Below are 18,063 nucleotides of genomic sequence, written 5' to 3' on the forward strand. Positions count from 1 at the left end.
CTCATGCTATTGGACTGCGGGACTGCAGCCCTCCCAGGAAAAAGAAGAAAAAGTGTAGTTGACATTTTACATTTACATTTCATTTTGCCATAAAAAAAGTTAAATTTATTTTGTCTTTTCTAACAGTCCCGGAACTCGAACTGTGCATGCTCGTCGAGTTCCTGATTGTTTTTATTTTTTAACAACATAGCAGCATCTAGTATCTGACTGCTGTAAAAGGCACTCCAGATTAAAGAAAAAGCATCAGTGTGATGCCCAGAAGTCTAACAGTTTAACCGCACCATAAATTAGAAGGGCGTTCAGACTGCCATGTCCGCAGGCACGTAAGTGACATGGATGGCTGGATTGTTACTGATCGGTTCTCGCTCTCTTCTCAAAAAACAGAGCGAGAAACAATCAGTAGCACTAGTAGAGTAGTACTGTACTTGTGTTGTTCAAGAGATTGGGACAGCTGGATTCAGTGGCATTGTTGTTCATGGTAAAAGTTTATTTTTTTTGTTTTGGGCGGCTAAGGGCTTGCACTGACTGCAGTGAGAGAGATCAGAGAGTTAGACGAGATACATAAATTAATTGAGGTAGGTGCTGGTCTGCTGGAATCGGCTCTGTACCCTTTTTTTTTTTTTTTTGCTGCAACTGTCTCAAACTCTTTTACACTTGCTGTTGTAAATAAAAAATGGTAACCTGAAACAAAACAAAGCACACTTACCAATTCCGGAATGAAAAACAGCTACACAATGAAGTCCAAAGATAACTCACTTGATTATTATCAATTAAGTGAGTTATCTTCTCTTTCGGACTTCATGTGGCCATTTTTCCATCCGGAATTGGTATTCATGTGCTTTGCTTTGTTTTAGGTAGAAAAAGTTTTTTTTTTTTTTGTGCATGTAAGGGTTGTGAAATCAGCAGCTCTTGTCAACTTGGTCACACAGCTGTCCTTCTGTGAGAAAAGGCAGATGTTTGTGCACATATTACATCTGAAGAGCATCTCTTTTTGTTATATCTGCTTACCTCAATGTTTAATGTAGAGCATTTATAGTGTGCTGTGTAACTCACAAGTGGACATAAGTCCAAGTCTGATGAGACTGAGCCATTTGCTGCAAGGCTACAGCTAACAGAGAACATATACCTCATGTGTCAGCTATGTGGGGTATGGTTGAATTATAACAGTTTTATGCTTTCAGGTGCAAGAACATTAAGCATAGGTGGTATGCAAAACCAAACAGAGAGCTGTGTTTCAGATGGATTGCATACTGAAGGTGAACTGTGTCTCAGCAGATCTAGGTTTCACTCTTTATTTTGGCACAAAGGGCAGATAATGCTACTGCTTCTGGACACAGTGCTTGAGTTTGCCTCCAGAGCTACAGATCTGCAGCCTGCCCTAGCTCAATACTTTTCTTTTGCTACTAATTGTGGGGCTCACAATGCTGGTAGCCAGACCCAGGTGCCTGGTAAGACTGAGACTGAAAGTCAGGTATTATCCAACAGACAGGCCATCATGTGGGCACTATATCCTTTGATACTGATGACCACTGAATTTAATTATAGAAATCTCTGCTGCTGTTCTTCTGCAGGTGTCTGCACAATCTGTATCAGCAGTTCTTATGTCTGATTTTTAAGACATATGCTTTAGCTTGTTTCTTTTGTTGTACCACTTTTTTTTTCCATTTAATTAAATCTATCTAGCTGATCAACACTGAGCTCAGCAGTTTCCTCTGTTAATGTATTGTCGTAAATTATTACTGAATGGCATATGAATGTTTAACTGTGCTGTCAGTTGTTCTTGTAAGATTTTTTTTCTCTAGTTTGGGTGTGTGTTAAATAGTATCATAGGAGGCTACTATGCTAATGCCCCCTGGGGCCCTTACAAGCCTAGCCAAGTGTTTATCCCCAAAAAGAAACCTCAGTCAGTACTTGTCGCCACTGTCAATGAGGGATACTGGTGGAAGTTGGAAAGCAAAATGTACATGACTGTTAACTTAAGTGACATAAGATAAATCATTAAAGACTGAAGTTAGAAAGTAATGACAGACATTGGAGTTTCAGACTTCATATACCCTTCAGAAAATTCATGCTAATGCAAAACTTGTTATTCTATCACCTTTCTAAGTTTGTAAGAACAGCAATATTTAAAAAATGTCCCTATTTTTGGTTCTTTGCCCCAATTTTATACATGGTTTTGTCCATATTTCTTGCTCTAAGAGGTTGAGAGGTATGCTGCAAGATGTATATTGTTGACTCTTATCTGACCTAGGATAAAATCCGCTCATCGTACGTACCCTTAAATAAATGCGCACAAGCCTGAGAGATGTTTTATGCTGGCTAATGCAGCTTGAAATACACGGAAGGTGTAACTGGGCTAGGTATACATACAAACATAGAGCATATGTGTGCATTGAAAGTAAATGTATGGCAATGTGGATTTTATTTTACTCCTTTTACCTTAGCAGAGATGTTTGTTATCTCAGTATAATGTTATGTATGTTATTGTTATGTATCTATATCTTTGTTAGTTGGATCCTTTCTCCCCGGGCCTCATTGAAAAGGGGTTTTATTGCTCAGTCAGATTTTCCCAGTAATCAAATGCAACAAATACATTTCCATATAGCAGCTACCTACAGTATATGTTGTCGCAGCTTACTCATGTTTTGGAGAGGAATACAAATGCTAAACAGACCATGGACAGGGTACATGGCAGAGCTAGGTTAGAATCTTAAAACTGTCCAATGGAAAGGAAGGATAAACTGCAATGTGTAGCTGACCATGCTATACTGTAAGTAGGAAACATAAGACAGAGAATAGTTGGAGTTTTTTGAGTCTGTCCATATAGGACAAGTGTTTAAGGCCTAGGATCCTCTTTGTGAGGCTGTCTAGTCGTTTTATGTACCCTATCTTCTGCCTGCTCCTTTTGCACTGCCTTCTCAGTTCTGCAAGAAACAGCTTCTTCATCAAGGATAATTGTAAACTGTTTTATTGATGCTTAACCCTATCTGTACTGGTTAGCACTGAATATTAAGCTAGTCCCAGTAATGCTGTCATCACAAGGAATATGTGTCCATTTTAGATGATGTTGGGCCAGTTAAGTGATATCATCTTGAAAGTCATCCACAGTATTTGTTCGCCAGTGAGGCGAGATTAGGTTGGTTTGGATATGTGCTGAGGAAGGGATGCTGGGTATATTGAGAAAAGTATGATAAGGATGAAGCTGCCAGGTAAGAGAAAAAGAGGAACACCTAAGATAAAGTTTATGGATGTGGTGAGAGAGGGCATGCAGGTGGTTGGTGTGACAGAGCAAGATGCAGGGGAAAGGAAAAATTGGAAACATCCGCCGTGGCAACCCCTAATGGGAACAGCCAAAAGAGAGGACTACAAGCACTTATTTGGAACCAGGTGGGGTCACGTGAATAGTGTTTGCTTGGGAAACTTTAAAACTGTCCCTCTTGAGCCTCCATGAAAAGGGGGGGGGGAAATCCAGTATGACCTGATGTGTTCCAAACCAGACCACAGCTTCTCATCAGGTGCAGATGCAGAAACAGAGTACGAAGTACTGTTTGCAGCAAACCGCAGAGGTAAGTCTTCAAACCAACCTGTATATACATGTAACAATGTGTGCTGTGTAGAGTATTTAGCATGTGCCATAGTGACTTGAGCATTTATTTCATGTAAATTAGTAAGCATGTCCAGCATTGATCCCACTGCACCATAGTCCCAGCCATTTGAGTTGGCCACATCCCTTCCCATTGGCTTTACCAATTCAGCTGTCTCCTGCAGCCCCCCTTTGATTTGAAGTCACCATCCATCACTGGTCGCATCTCAACACCCCACTCAGTTCTGTGCCTCTCTCCTATCTTTTTTGATAGTCATGTCTGACTGTACAATCCTTATATCTCTTGACTGGACATCCTAATTTCCACTTACATTGTTCTTTTCTCTCCCTATCATCTTTACCAAATCATTTTCTGTACTTTTGCATGTGACCAAACCACTATAGTCACTTGTCCTTGGCCTTCTCTGCAGCTGGGGCTACCTTGGCTTCTGCTCTGATGCTCTCGTTTCATCTGCTCCACGTTGTGCATCCTACCACCCCTCTCCACCTCCACAAGCTTTCTCATCTACTCTGCCTTTACTGCCCAGGTTTCTGTGCCATACAGAAACGCTGATCACACTATTGTTTTGTAAACCTTAATTTTCCACTTCTTTGGCATTTTTCAGTTCCACACTACTCCTGACACTGTACCAGTTGGTTACATTATTTCTAGCTTTGACCTCCTCATTCAGACTTCCTGTCTCCTCAAACATTAATCACAGACACTTAAAGCTGTTAACCTGTTCTACAGTTTTCCCTATCTCAGTTTTCAGCCTTTCCTAATTTCCATTTTAGCTGCCATGACAACTCTCTTATCTGCAATCAGTTTCATCCCATTTCCCATTAGATTTGCATTTTAGTCCACTATCATTTTGAAGTTTGTGTTCATCGTCTGTAGTGCTGCTTCTTTTGTGTACGGCAATTGTTTACAGGTACCTTGAGTTGTTTACTAATGCAGTCTTTCACCATTATGAATAGCAGTGTGCTCAGAGCAAAACCCTAATGCACATCCACTCCCACTGGGAATCAATCTGTAAGTGAGAACACTGTGCTTGAGATTGGGTCCTTGTACATAGCCTGTACTAATTCCACCAATATTTCAGGGACTTCAAATGCTCGGAATGCAAGGATGTGCCCAAATCATCATTCTTTGGACATCGTTATATGCTTTTTCCAAGTCTAAGAATACCCAGTTGTAGTCTCTCCTCACCTCCAGCTCCTTCTCCATTATCTTTATCATTGCAAACATTGTATCACTTGTACCCTGATTACTTAATGATCAGCTTTTAAACTATCAATTTTTTCTTGAGGCACAATAAGCTATTTGTTATCCTAAGAAAAAGCTTGACAGTTTACAAACTGTCACTAATCAATTGCAATCACTCACAGCAAGCTTGCAAACTGACTGCCAAATTGGATTCTCTGTTTTGTTTACAGGCCAACTACATAAAATACAACATTTTGACAGACATTTTACAAGCTGCCTGTTGTGTAATGTTGGCTTGCAAGCTGTCAGAATATTTTTAAGGTTTGTTTGGTGTCCCCTAAATATTAGAGCCCGAGGAAGGTACACATAGCACTGTTGCATGTTCCCAGTCATGTGTGTAGCTGTACCTTGGGCTGCCTTCTTTTGTTCTTGGAAATCTTCCACATATCACCCAAAACACAAAGCAACAAAAAAGTAACACACCCTGCAATGTGCAAATGCAAATACATAAAGAAAGTAATACGGTTTTGTTTCTTCTAAATGCATGCATACGTGACTTCCATTTCAGAGATTTAGAACATACACAGGTATTGTTCACTGATTAGTACAAGATGAGTAATAGTACTCAACAAACTGAACCTTCAGTAGGTGTGATTATCAGTTAACAATCGTAGACTGGTCTGAGGATGACCTATCAGTGAGCATTCATAGACTGGTCTGAGGATGGGATAACTATCAGTGAGCATTCGTAGACTGGTCTGATGATGACCTATCAGTGAGCAATCACAGACTGGTATGATGATGACCTATCACTGAGCAATCATAGACTGGTCTGATGATGACCAATCAATGAGCATTCATAGACTGCTCTGATGATGACCTACCAGTGAGCATTCATTGACTGGTCTGATGATAACCTATCACTGAGCAATCATAGACAGTGCTGATGATGACCTATCACTGAGCAATCATAGACTGGTCTGATGATGACCTATCAGTGAGCAATCATAGACTGGTCTGATGATGACCTATCAGTGAGCATTCATAGACTGGTCTGATAATGACCTATCAGTGAGCATTCATAGACTGGTCTGAGGATGACCTATCAGTGAGCTTTCATAAACTGCTCTGATGATGACCTATCAGTGAGCAATCATAGACTGGTCTGATGATGACCTATGAGTGAGCATTCATAGACTGGTCTGATGATGACCTATCACTGAGCATTCATAGACTGCTCTGATGATGACCTATGAGTGAGCATTCATAGACTGGTCTGATGATGACCTATCACTGAGCATTCATAGACTGCTCTGATGATGACCTATCACTGAGCATTCATAGACTGCTCTGATGATGATCTATCAGTGAGCATTCATAGACTGCTCTGATGATGACCTATCAGTGAGCATTCATAGACTGCTCTGATGATGACCTATCAGTGAGCATTCATAGACTGCTCTGAGGATGATGAAGTGAACTGCTCCATTAAAACCAGCTGAGAGACTTACTTTAATGAAATGTGTCCTGAGTTGCATAGCCAAAAGCTTGGCATAGTCTGTAAGACCTGTATTAGAAGAGTGAATGAACACCAGTCACTCTTCTTACAGGAAGTGCAAAAGGCATAAGGTCCACAAACTTCTTGTGCTGTATACCTTAGACATACCAAAGGAACTACTGGAAAATAAGATACTCAAAAGGCTGTGTGTACACCATGTTTTCTAATAATTATGGTGGGGTAAACAAGTACAGCACACTCTTTGGTGGGAAGGTAGTTACTTGAATTTATAGAGTATCCTGTGAGTAAGACGTTGAGTTATAGTTTAGTGCTGGAAATTAAGCTATTTAGTGCTTGCAGAGGCATATACTGCTACACTTTAATGTCCAAAGCTGAGGAAAGTTAAATCTCCTGTTATAAGTCAGGAAATTAAATTCTCTTGAAAACATATGCTTTGAAGGTAAAAATAAATGCTTAATAGTGTGAGGTACACATTACAGTTTACCTTGACTGACTATTGAAACTTGGAACTGTGCATATAGTTACTTTAACCGGGAAAAAAAACAATATGCAACAGAAATGAAATGTAATTTAGTTACACTGTATTATTTTGGTGGGTTGTGTGCTGATATATATTTATTTTAGTACATGTATATGAACAACTCCATTTAGAGAGAGTTGTCTTTCACATGGTCTGCATTCAGTTGATCTTGGCTCACTTGTTAGCAGTTGAATGTTCATTGTATCTGCTGGTGTGAGAGATTTCAATACACAAACTTTGTTTCAAATATACCTTCCCCATGTTAGTGCAACATTTATGATGGCATATTTAGAGAATGGAATGATTATGGGATACAGGGGGCGGGGGTTTACCATCCTGCAAAAACATACCTGTTGTTAAGTACTAATTATTGTGACTATAGGCAATCCCGTCAACTGGCAACACAGTATTGGAACTCAAGCACATGGCATTGGGGTTAGAAAAGACGATACTTAAATAGCATATGGAAAACAGAGCAAACAAACACACACACCCCAGATCAATTTATCAATCTCACTCAAGTGTCTGCAGTTCACCTTCTCGATACAGAAGCCAGTTCTTAAAACTTAATTTCTTTATGCCAAGTATCTCTGAACATGTTACCTTACAGATACTATAACAGTTCCACAGGCAAAGGATTGCAGGGCTACACTATCTCCCAGAGGCAATATTACCCTAAACACAACATGAATAGTACCTTTTCCAGTTTCCACCCATCCCACCACCCTTACCTACATGCCCCCTTTTCTTTATTTTCGCTGCCCCCACCAGCAAAATGATAATATAGTAAATCCATATTACATCCCCCCTTCTTCCTCTTTGTTCACTAGCTTAATGTCTAAGCATGCAAAGCTCAGCTCATACCTAAGGTTCACGTCTGTCACTGTTCCAATAACTCTTAGCTGGATGCATTCTACCTCTATAATTTCCTTTCTGAAAGGTCATCAGAAATGGACATAGTATGTTGGACACAGCCTTGCATCTTTGCCTGAACACAGTTTTAGTGCTGGGGTACACTTATATGTTTAAACATACATAGCATGAAAAACTGAATTTGCAACTAGATTCATAACTAATCAAACTACAGTCAAGCAAACTGGGCTATATTTCACCCCAAATTCTTATATGTTCTGTCATTTTATATATATATATATATATATATATATATATATATATATATATATATATTATATTTTGTATATTATGTATACATATACACACACACACACACACACACACACACACACATATATATATATATATATATATATATATATATATATATATATATATATATATATATGTCTACTTCTAAATTTTAAAGTTTCAAAACTTAGAATTTCTTATGGTTGAGACCATAAGATCAAAGTTTTGAAACTTTGAATCCTTTAAATGGAGATCGCCCCACAGCACAGAACATTATATTTACCATTTTCCTTGCTCTAGTGAGATCTTGGAGTTGGTATATTAAATTAGCAGGGGATATGGCAGGTGCAGGGAGGCTTGCACACCTGCAAAAAATGTAAAAAAAAAAAGATTTCTTTGTTTTTATTTATTTATTTTTTTTTACATTTTGAAGTTTCAAAACTTCAATCTTATGGTCTAGATATAAACACTACAAAAACAACATATTGTTATGTGATTAATGAAGTTCACTGGATTACCTTATTATGCAGATCATGTACCCCTTTTATCGGTGAAGGTGAGAAGAATGTCATAGACTTAGTAATAAATGTGTTGAAAATCAGCTTGTGGGTTGGTGAACACTGATTATTTCCCAGACATCTGCATTCTGTCATTTCTGTGGGTGTAGGTAGAGTTGGTGTGAGAGTGATGGGAATGCGTGACCAACTCAATCTTTCTCATCCTGGAGATGATACATGCCCCACTGCTGTAGCACCATTGGAGGATGACCTCAGCCATGCATTTCAAGCATATCCATAGGCCTCAGAGCATGAGTCCAGGCAATGCTTGATTTACATTCTTCATGAGCACAGTGACCTGCACTTGCACTGGGATCAGCAGAGTGCCTGCAGCCAGAAGTGACAAGGAGTAGAGAAAGCAGGTAACACTCCTATACCCCCAGAGGAATAAGGCTGTGACCCTCGGCTCTTTCTTTCTTCACTTGGAGCAGACAGCCTTTGGGAACAAGGAGTGGAATAAATGGGCCAAACAGAATGCAAAATCATAAACACAACTAAGGCACATGCGCAAAATCATATACACAACTAAGGCACATGCGCAAAATCATATACACAACAAAGGCACATGCACAAAATCATATACACAACTAAGGCACATGGGACGATTTTACACTAGAGTTGTAGCAAAGATTGTATGAATCTTTTCTGGCACATCACAAAAACAGACAAGCATGCACACACACACGCACATGTACACACACACACACATGCGCGCGCGCGCACACACATGCACACATGCACACACGCACACACGCAAACACACACACACGCACGCACGCACACACGCGCACGCACACACACACACACACACATACATTGTGTGCTGCTGGACGTCTGAGTAAGAATGGGGAGCATTTCATAAATTTTTAGAAATTCTTGTATGGGCATTAAAGAGAAAGAGAGAGAGCGAAGGATATTTGTATACTTTAATCTGTGTTTTTCTTCAGCTGCTGAATAAGTTTACAAGATACCAATAGACAGCTTCACTTGCCATTTAGTTAAAATCAGATGACAACAACCCAGAAAAGCTGAATTTAACTTTTTCTCAAGATGACTGTCTGTTTAACCATTTTTATTTGAATTTCCCTTTGTAAAGGAGTATATTTTTTTGTGGATTTAATTATCAGTATGCTTTGCATGATTCTAAGTAAATAACAGGAAATATGACATTAGTTATAGTTCTTCTAGGTCAGTGTTTCTAATTAAAATAGTTTTTTTTTTCACAAATGCATTGCTGTTTACAAAATGCCAGGCAATTAAACAGAATAATTTGCTGCTGGTAATACAAAGCTGTAGTACATTAAATCTCCTTCTCCCTACACTTAATAAGAAGTTTGGATGGTGCAAACTTTGTTAGTCATTTTAATGGCAAGTCAGTCAAAACACTACTTTTAAGCCTAGGATACTTTAACAACATTTAGATTAATCTAATCCCTGATTTCTTCACTGTACAAAAATCCTTATGAGTGGTCACTATTCTTAAGAGTCAGCTCCATGGCATAGAGGGATAAAGCCCTGCCTATGTTGTAGATAACCAGAGTTCAAATGGGTTCTTGTAGGAGCTGGCCAGGCAGGATAGGTGTGAGGCAGCTCTGGTTCAGCACTCAAGCGACACTTAGAGGAAGCAGTATGTGTCTGTCCACTAGATTTGGAATCTGACCAAGCCCATGCAATCATAATAAGTAGCCATAGGGAAAGGATGTATGGTGGCACAATTTTCCTCAGGAGATAGCAATTTTGGGTTTGCAGCAGCCAATGATGATGGTGTTCTAAGAGGGAGTGCATAGGCCTCCCATGAGAATTAACAAGCAGGCCTGCTTCTTACTTCATGACTTTCACTGGGGAATGGGAGGGTGAGTAAGGGTTCCCTGACAGGAACAAATCGGCCTTAGGGCGTTTAACTAGCCCAGGAATACACTAGATCTCATTCTGCCATAATGAATGAGTCAACAGGACACTGATAGTGGAGCAATTGGGGATGGTGTTTGGGGAAGCAAGAATATTAAAAAAAATGAAGTGAGTACTATTCATTATCAATATAGTCCATAAATTACCTCCCTCACCTCCTGGAGTGGCTTTCTTAGATGTTATTCTGTTTTAACATACTGTACCTTCAGTAAATCTGTTTCTTCTAACCACTTCTATCCTTTATCCATTAAACATATTACATTGTTGCATCTTGTGTCTTAATGATACTATCAGTGTGTTATTACCAGTTTTATAGCTTTATATATTACAAGAAATCAAACAGCTATATGCCAAAAGACCCTAATGGAGTCACCATCCTGGATGCCATTACTGGAACTGAAACTGAAATCGATGTTCATAACTAATCCTAAAGAAAGTCTTTTTTCCCTCCTTATCAGCTTAGACTGTCCAGACATTCTGGATACTCACTTGTTCTGACTCAGAGCACCACATGAACCTGGTAAGAGGGGTCCACTTTTCCCATTGGGGACTATCTTATCAGTAGGCCATGTGATTACCAAACAGTGGAAATGTGAGTCTAATGTTGATAGGCAGAGATTCACATCTGTCTCTGATTTTGTTCTTTTTATGACACTATCCCTACTCCTGTTGTGCTCAGCAGATGACAGAGAATGCCATATATGTCAATACTAGACATTAGTGTGCATCCATGTTACTCTGCTTCTCCTCATAACTGGATGCTGTTTGGTAGACTGTCACCTTCACAGCCCAGTGATTGATGGGGACATCACGTGTCCTCTGGTATATGCCTAGTAGTGTGTTCATACACAGCCACTCTCCCCCTCCCCTCCTGAATAGGTAGTCTGGCTATAGGCTAATCAGTCCAAACCCCCCATTACTCCAACCTAGCTCCTCTGACACTTGATCTCTTATCAAACCTGGATCATCACAGCTGTGGTCAGAATTCCATTCCTATGCACCAAGAAGCTTGGTTGATCCTGATGGTGTTGTTATGAGGGATGATCACAACTATTTCTTTAGCACAGTTTGTAGCAGCACTCTCCAGTCCTACTCTGTACTCCATGTTGCTGGAATCTTCCTTCTGCTATTCCATCACCACCACACATTCCTTTCTGATATCATTCTTAACATGTTTCAGTAATTCACTACACCTCCCATATTTATACACATGGCTCATTAATGACCCATCTCCCCATCTTTATTCACATGTCCTGCTAAGTCCTTTATCTATTAGGCTTATTTTGTCTCCATATCATTCCCTTTTCTCCTCACAATTCATTAATTTAGTATGCCTCATTATGTTTGACATCTGCAAGAGATGGAAAAGATGCAACATACCCATTTATCAGTTCTCACTTTTTCCTTGTTATAGCTTCTGTCTAAAAAGATCCACAATCAGTCTTTTCTGTCTTCTGTTATCCATCAGACATACACATTCCTCAACTTTCCTATCACTTCTATTTATTCATCACATCTTTACAATTTACATACCAAGCATGGAATGTTTCAAGTAATATGCCCAGCTGAATAAGATGGCATTGTTTATGCTGTACTACATAATATTTTACCAATATCTTATTTATCATTTCTGATGTTGCTAAAATAATTTAAATACAACAAGAATATATTTGTTTCATAACATATGTCATGGGCCATCTTGTGTGACTCTAGTGACCTTTTACTTCTGCAGAGGCTTCTGTGTCTCGGCATTCTGTGATTATAGAAGAAATAAAACTCTTAGAATACTGTATACTTCCTTAAAGCTCACAGTTTTTATACTATGTCTTAATTAATACAGCAAACAAAATTAGACATTTTTCAAACATAAAGTCATGAAGCATTTCTTACCATCAATTGCTTGATGGATGGATGGTCTTCTGTCTCATGGCCAGGAGTTGGCTCCTTGTGTACAATCTCCACACGGATGTCATTTTTCCCAGAAACGACACCTTTTAAATCTGGAGCAAGTCAAGAAAAAATAGCAACTAATTTGCTGTTTACTGTACAGAAAGCATTATATTAAATGATGTTACTGAAAATAGACTTAAACATAGACAAGTGAGAGAGAAACCTGATATGAAGTGCCTGCTTTGCGTATTTCCTTCAATAATAAATTATTTTTGTTAAAAAAAGAATAACAGGTATCCTTCTGTATCAGTGTTTCCAAAACAGTGAGACTCTATCCTACTTTAACCAAGGACTAAGCAAGTGTGTCTATTTAATATATTCATAACTAATATCTCATGAAAGTGTGAAGTACTGCACCTTGAGGATGTAGGAATGACAAGTGAAGAAAAGTATGAGACTTGGGCAGGTGGGCTACAAAACTAGATCTAAGAAAGGACCTGGAGTGACTGTTCCAGAAAACTTAAACCTACATATAAGGTAAACCAAATGCTGTGGTATATTATCAGGAACTTCTCAGATAACAGATGAAGTATCTTGTACAGATCTGGAGATCTTATTGGAAAAAGAAGACTAGCTTTGGAGGGGATACAGAGAGCATGGCACATGGCAACAGGCAAAAGGAGCCTCAAATATTTTTAGTGGGAAATAGAAGATAAACGACAGAAGAACATGATACAGTTATTTATATAAAGCACTAAGGGATAAATGTGAGTGGATTGGATTGCAAGGAAATAGAGAGATATAGCAGGATTATAGGGTATCATCAGCAAATCCAAGGCCGCAGGGTAAGTTTGCCTTTCTTGTCCAGTGCCTGCTGATCATGAGTCATCATTTGGAATTAAGTCTTAATTTCTACTCAAACTTTTGCTCCATCCATCCAAAATCTGTGAATTATTTTCAGTTCTAACTTAATAGTATTGATATTTAGAATGTCTGTAATGTGAGTTTTTTTCCTCTAATTATTTTTTGTTTTGTCTGTACATCTGGATGCTGAATTTGCAAGGGATATTCTTGGATCTGTCAGAAAACGTTTGATTTAGTTAATTATTTAAACCTTATATATGACCTCTAGGAAACTGGGGTTAAATCTCAGCAGTCTGACTTGTGTAATAACTACATTATGAATACAAAAGTAAAATTGAACAATATTGTCTCTTCATACAGAAGATTTCTATTGTGCTACACGGTGCAGTCCTATGGCTGTTTCTATTTCTTTATGTATGTTAACAGTATATACATACTCTGTGTCACTCACTCTCCATAGTTTGATACACAGGATACTCTAGTATAATCATTTTCAGCTGTGAACTGTACACTTCAAAAATTGGTACAGCACTCCAGACCAATACACAATACAGTAAAAAAGTCATGATATTGATGCCAAATTTAAAACTGCTGATACATTGTCCCTTGTCATTTTATGGATGGTAGCCTCATTTATGCATCTCTGATTTTCAACTCAATGAGATCTATACTGACCAATTGAACTTCTTGGAATCTCAACTTGATGAAAAATTTTAATGAGTTTTTACAGGGGCATCCCTCCACCCGCAAACTTATATAAACCAACTCAGCAGTCACACAAACCTTGAAGAAATGAGAAATTCCAAAAACAAAAGGAATTTGTGCTGGCAAACATACAGTAACTGCACTAGCATTGAGTTTCTAAGGAAGAAAGCAATTAGTAAATGTAACATTACAGAGTTAAATCTACCACACTGCACCTTGTACACTTTATACTTAAAGTGTAGGGAAGCCCAAATTAGAAGTTCTTGACTTAGATATTATTCTATATCAGGATTTAAAATCCAACCTGCCTTTACAATATTCATTACAAAAGGTAAACAGACTGGCATTCTCTGCCAGTCATTGCAACTGTATCACATTTTACCAAAACGTCTATATGGTTGTGCTTTATTTAATCAGGCACAGCGTTCATATATATCCAAGCTTTAAACTATGCATCATAAAGTTACAAAGTTAGTTATGATGCATCATTTTAAAGTCATTACTACTGTGTATCCAATAAACTAAAATGGCCCCACTTCTTTGTAATATTCAAGTCTTTCAAGTACATCTTACATTAAGGCTGGTTCACAGAAACTCCTGCTCTTTGTCACAATAATTAGTTAACCCACCCATCATGACAGGTTTCTTAAATCCCCTACAACTCTTAGCAGTAAGATGCAGAATCAAGAAATCAGTTTTGTGAAGATTTATATTCCTTTTGTGGGTCAGGACTCTAGAACACACTACTTTACTGATATTATGCAGATGTCCAACAATGAACAATTTTAAAAGCTCACTCAGAAGCATTTGAGCCTCATTGGACTATGCCTATGTGGCTTACGTGATTGATTTCAACTAGTAACTGACATCCTCCAGCAATACTCTTCCTTTTATCCCATACTTGTATCCTTGAGCTATACTATTATTGCAAGCCATTAAAGTTATATTATTTCCCCTGTATATCACCTCCAACAGCTTCTCTTCACAGTTCACATCTCACCCTTTAACTGTCTTCTCATCCTTCTCCCAGATACACTCTTTTCTATATCAGTTTCACTGTAGTGCTCTGCTACATGCATTTTGTCCTTGCCACTTTACTCCTATTACTTCTCACCAATCAAAAAACGTTCCTCTACCCTTCCTTCCAATAGCACCGTACAATACCTAAACTGTTTCTCATCTTACTGTGTCAGCTACCTCTATACAATGTGTGCCACTGCTTCCAAATATATGTTTAAATTAAGATATTTCAGTGTGTATATTTGTGGTAAGTTGAGGAAGCACTCTAATGTGAAATAACAGTGGAGCTTAGGGATCTAGAGAGTTTCAGGATCCAAGGCAGTATAATTTTATAACAAGAGACAAAAATAATTTCTGATTAGCTTAATGACTTCACCATTTGTTCTACTAGAACCTCAACAGGGAATATGTCATATCTCCACTTGTGCAAACTATCTAAACTCTGAATGCAGAAGATATGATTAAGCATGCCAAATGTAGGCATGAAAAAGACAAAAAGAAGGAGGTGGGTATTTCATTCTTGAACGGTTCAGTCACAGTGCCTGTTGTGTTGTGATGCCCGTTGATACTCCACTATTGGTGGGAGGTTGGCATAATGGTGAAGGTGTTTACCTTATGAACACAAGGTGCAGGGTTTGATTCTCACATGGGGTAATTGGCTAGGCTTAAAATGGGCAGTCAGCCTAGAATGAATCTATGAACCTATGTAGCATGTTGCAGCTTTAGTAACGTTAGTTATAATGCTATAATTATAGTTCTGTTTGCCCATGCATTTCTTACTTCACCTACTGTCTATGTTACCCCCTGCCATGTCTAAAAAGGGTTCTACACATTATCACACCTGCATATCAAAATAATCAAAAAATGAGTTAGTTTAGTTAAAATTTGTTTACTGGGAAAGTCCGACTGGGATAGAGCACATTTTCAGCAGATGCTTAGATGCATATCTTTGGAATGTGGGAGGAAACCAGAACACCTGGATGAAATCCATGCGAACACAGGGAGGATATGCTGACTCTGCACAGAAGGCACCCCAGCCAAGAATCAAACCGGAGAACCTCTTACTGTGAAGTGACAATGCTAGCCTTTGCACCACTGCATTGCCCGAGTTCAAGGAAAGGAGCAAAATGTGTGTGAATGGAATGGCAGTAAAGCAAAAGTATTTCCTAGCCCATCATTATGCAAATATCACATATGACACAGTGTTGAAGAAAAGATTATACAAGCTTTCTACCAACATTTGTAAAGTGCAAGACTATCTACTGCCCTTCTAATACAGTAGTCTATCTTTCCAATGCACAGTTTTGTGACATTAGTTGAGTGTGAAAATGCTCTCAGTTTGATATCAGTTCCTGCAGAAAAAGTCACTTTTCCCAATATTTGGTGATCTTGTAGCTGATAATATTAGTAAATGGGGTGCATCTCTTCTGCACAAGTTGTGTGAAGAACCTTTGCTAACACACACAGACAGACCAACTGGGTGGTATTCCTTGTTACTACATGTATGCCGTAAGGCTATCTGAGCTGTCCATCAATGAGCACAGCACAGCTGCAATTCACAGAGGTCACTTACATTATAGCACATTGGCCATAAATGAGCATAAGCAAATGGACTCATAATAAGAAGTAAATGAGGAAACCCAGAGTACATTAATGAAGCATTCTCTTGCCTCTTTGTAATTCATAGTGGAATTTTCCTGCTTGTCTACCCTGTCCACAGATACATTATATAAAGAGAGGTCTCTCCAATCTTACCTGCTTTGCAATATGTGAAAAGTCTGTTACTCATTGCTAGCCTTGCTATTTCTAGGTATGAGCTGCTTGTCTTGGCAGAGCTAAAACCACTTGTGCTCAGCAGCACTCACTGGCCAAGAAGGTAGAGATATAGACAGAAATTGCTCATTGTAACTTTCATAATCAGGTAACACTGGGTACATTCAGCATAGACAGGGCCATTATAAGAATCTTAGTGAGTATGCATGAACCACACAGGGGTAGTGGAGGAATGTGTAAACTTCCTGTCCTTTGGATACTAACATATGAATAGACCTGGATCTTCCAGAGACATACTAGGGACACATTGGGCCTTGACAATGCTGCAGCAGTTTCTGGATGTACTCTTGACATATGTGGATCATTATATCTACTTTCTGGTGTCACTTCAGGAATGTGCCAGGACTATGCATGCTTCTTATGGGGTGGCATGTTTCCCTAAGCTAGTCTGTGTGACATATTGCACCCATGTTCTATTAGAGTCCCTTCTGGTTCATGGGGTGAGCAGTACCACGACAGGAAGGGTTACCGTTACATCAATTACCAGAAAGTGTGTGATGCATGGGGGTGCATCCCCAATGTCTCTGCCCAGCATCCTTGGAGTGCACATGATTCTCATATCTGGCACACTAGCTCACTCTACCACCTCTTCCTGTATGTTAGGATACCCAGTGGTCATCTTGCTGATTAGTTAATATTTTCCCTTTTTTCTATTGTATTTAAATAGTAATTCATGGTAAACTATATTGCTGAATAATAAGTTTTGTCTCCCCCAACCTTCTCTCTCTCTCCTTATCTCTCTCTCTTTTTTTCTTTCATTTGATGCTGCCTATTGACTGGAGTCATGGTTCATGACAGCAGAAAGAAATCCAAGTGGAGCTGCAGAAGAGACCTAAGAGACATCCCTGTCCCAGACCCATATTGTAATAGACAGGGTCTTGGGCCTCCTAAAGAGCCATTTCATGTGCATCAATGAGTCTGGGGGTGCCCTTTGGTATGACCCAGCTATTGTATGCAGGATGTTTACTGCATGTTACATTCTGCACAAAAGAATTTCTGGTGGTGAGCTGACCCATGCTGAGTTTAAGCCCAAATGCAACTAATGATGACCAGCTGGCAGCAGTAGTAAGGGACCCCATGTGGCAAGCTTGTGCAAGACATATGGCTGCACAGATAAGAGTCAGTCTCTAGTTCAGAAGTATGGGCCATGAAATTCAGGTTAGTGTTTTTTTTCTTGTGAAAAGACAGACTATAATTATTGCATGCAATGATGTCTGTGGGTTATGCTGTGCGGTGTTTGGTATGCTGTCACTGTTCATTTGACATTCTCTCTCACTTAAAATATATATTTTTTTATTTCAGAACATTTAC

At 38.9% G+C, this 18,063-nt stretch overlaps 1 protein-coding gene across 1 annotated transcript in view; it reads right to left on the reverse strand.

The window, feature by feature from the left end:
* Positions 1-18,063, reverse strand: part of KIRREL3 (kirre like nephrin family adhesion molecule 3) — a 2,095,651-nt gene that overhangs the window by 79,254 nt on the left and 1,998,334 nt on the right. Inside the window, exon 13 of the mRNA XM_044081102.1 lies at positions 12,331-12,440. Coding sequence (XP_043937037.1) covers positions 12,331-12,440 — 110 coding nt within the window. The remainder of the gene's footprint in view (positions 1-12,330; positions 12,441-18,063) is intronic.

The sequence above is a fragment of the Protopterus annectens genome, chromosome 8.part0 (genome assembly GCF_019279795.1).
Source record: "Protopterus annectens isolate FY-2018-M chromosome 8.part0, PAN1.0, whole genome shotgun sequence".
Taxonomy (NCBI): Eukaryota; Metazoa; Chordata; order Ceratodontiformes; family Protopteridae; genus Protopterus; species Protopterus annectens.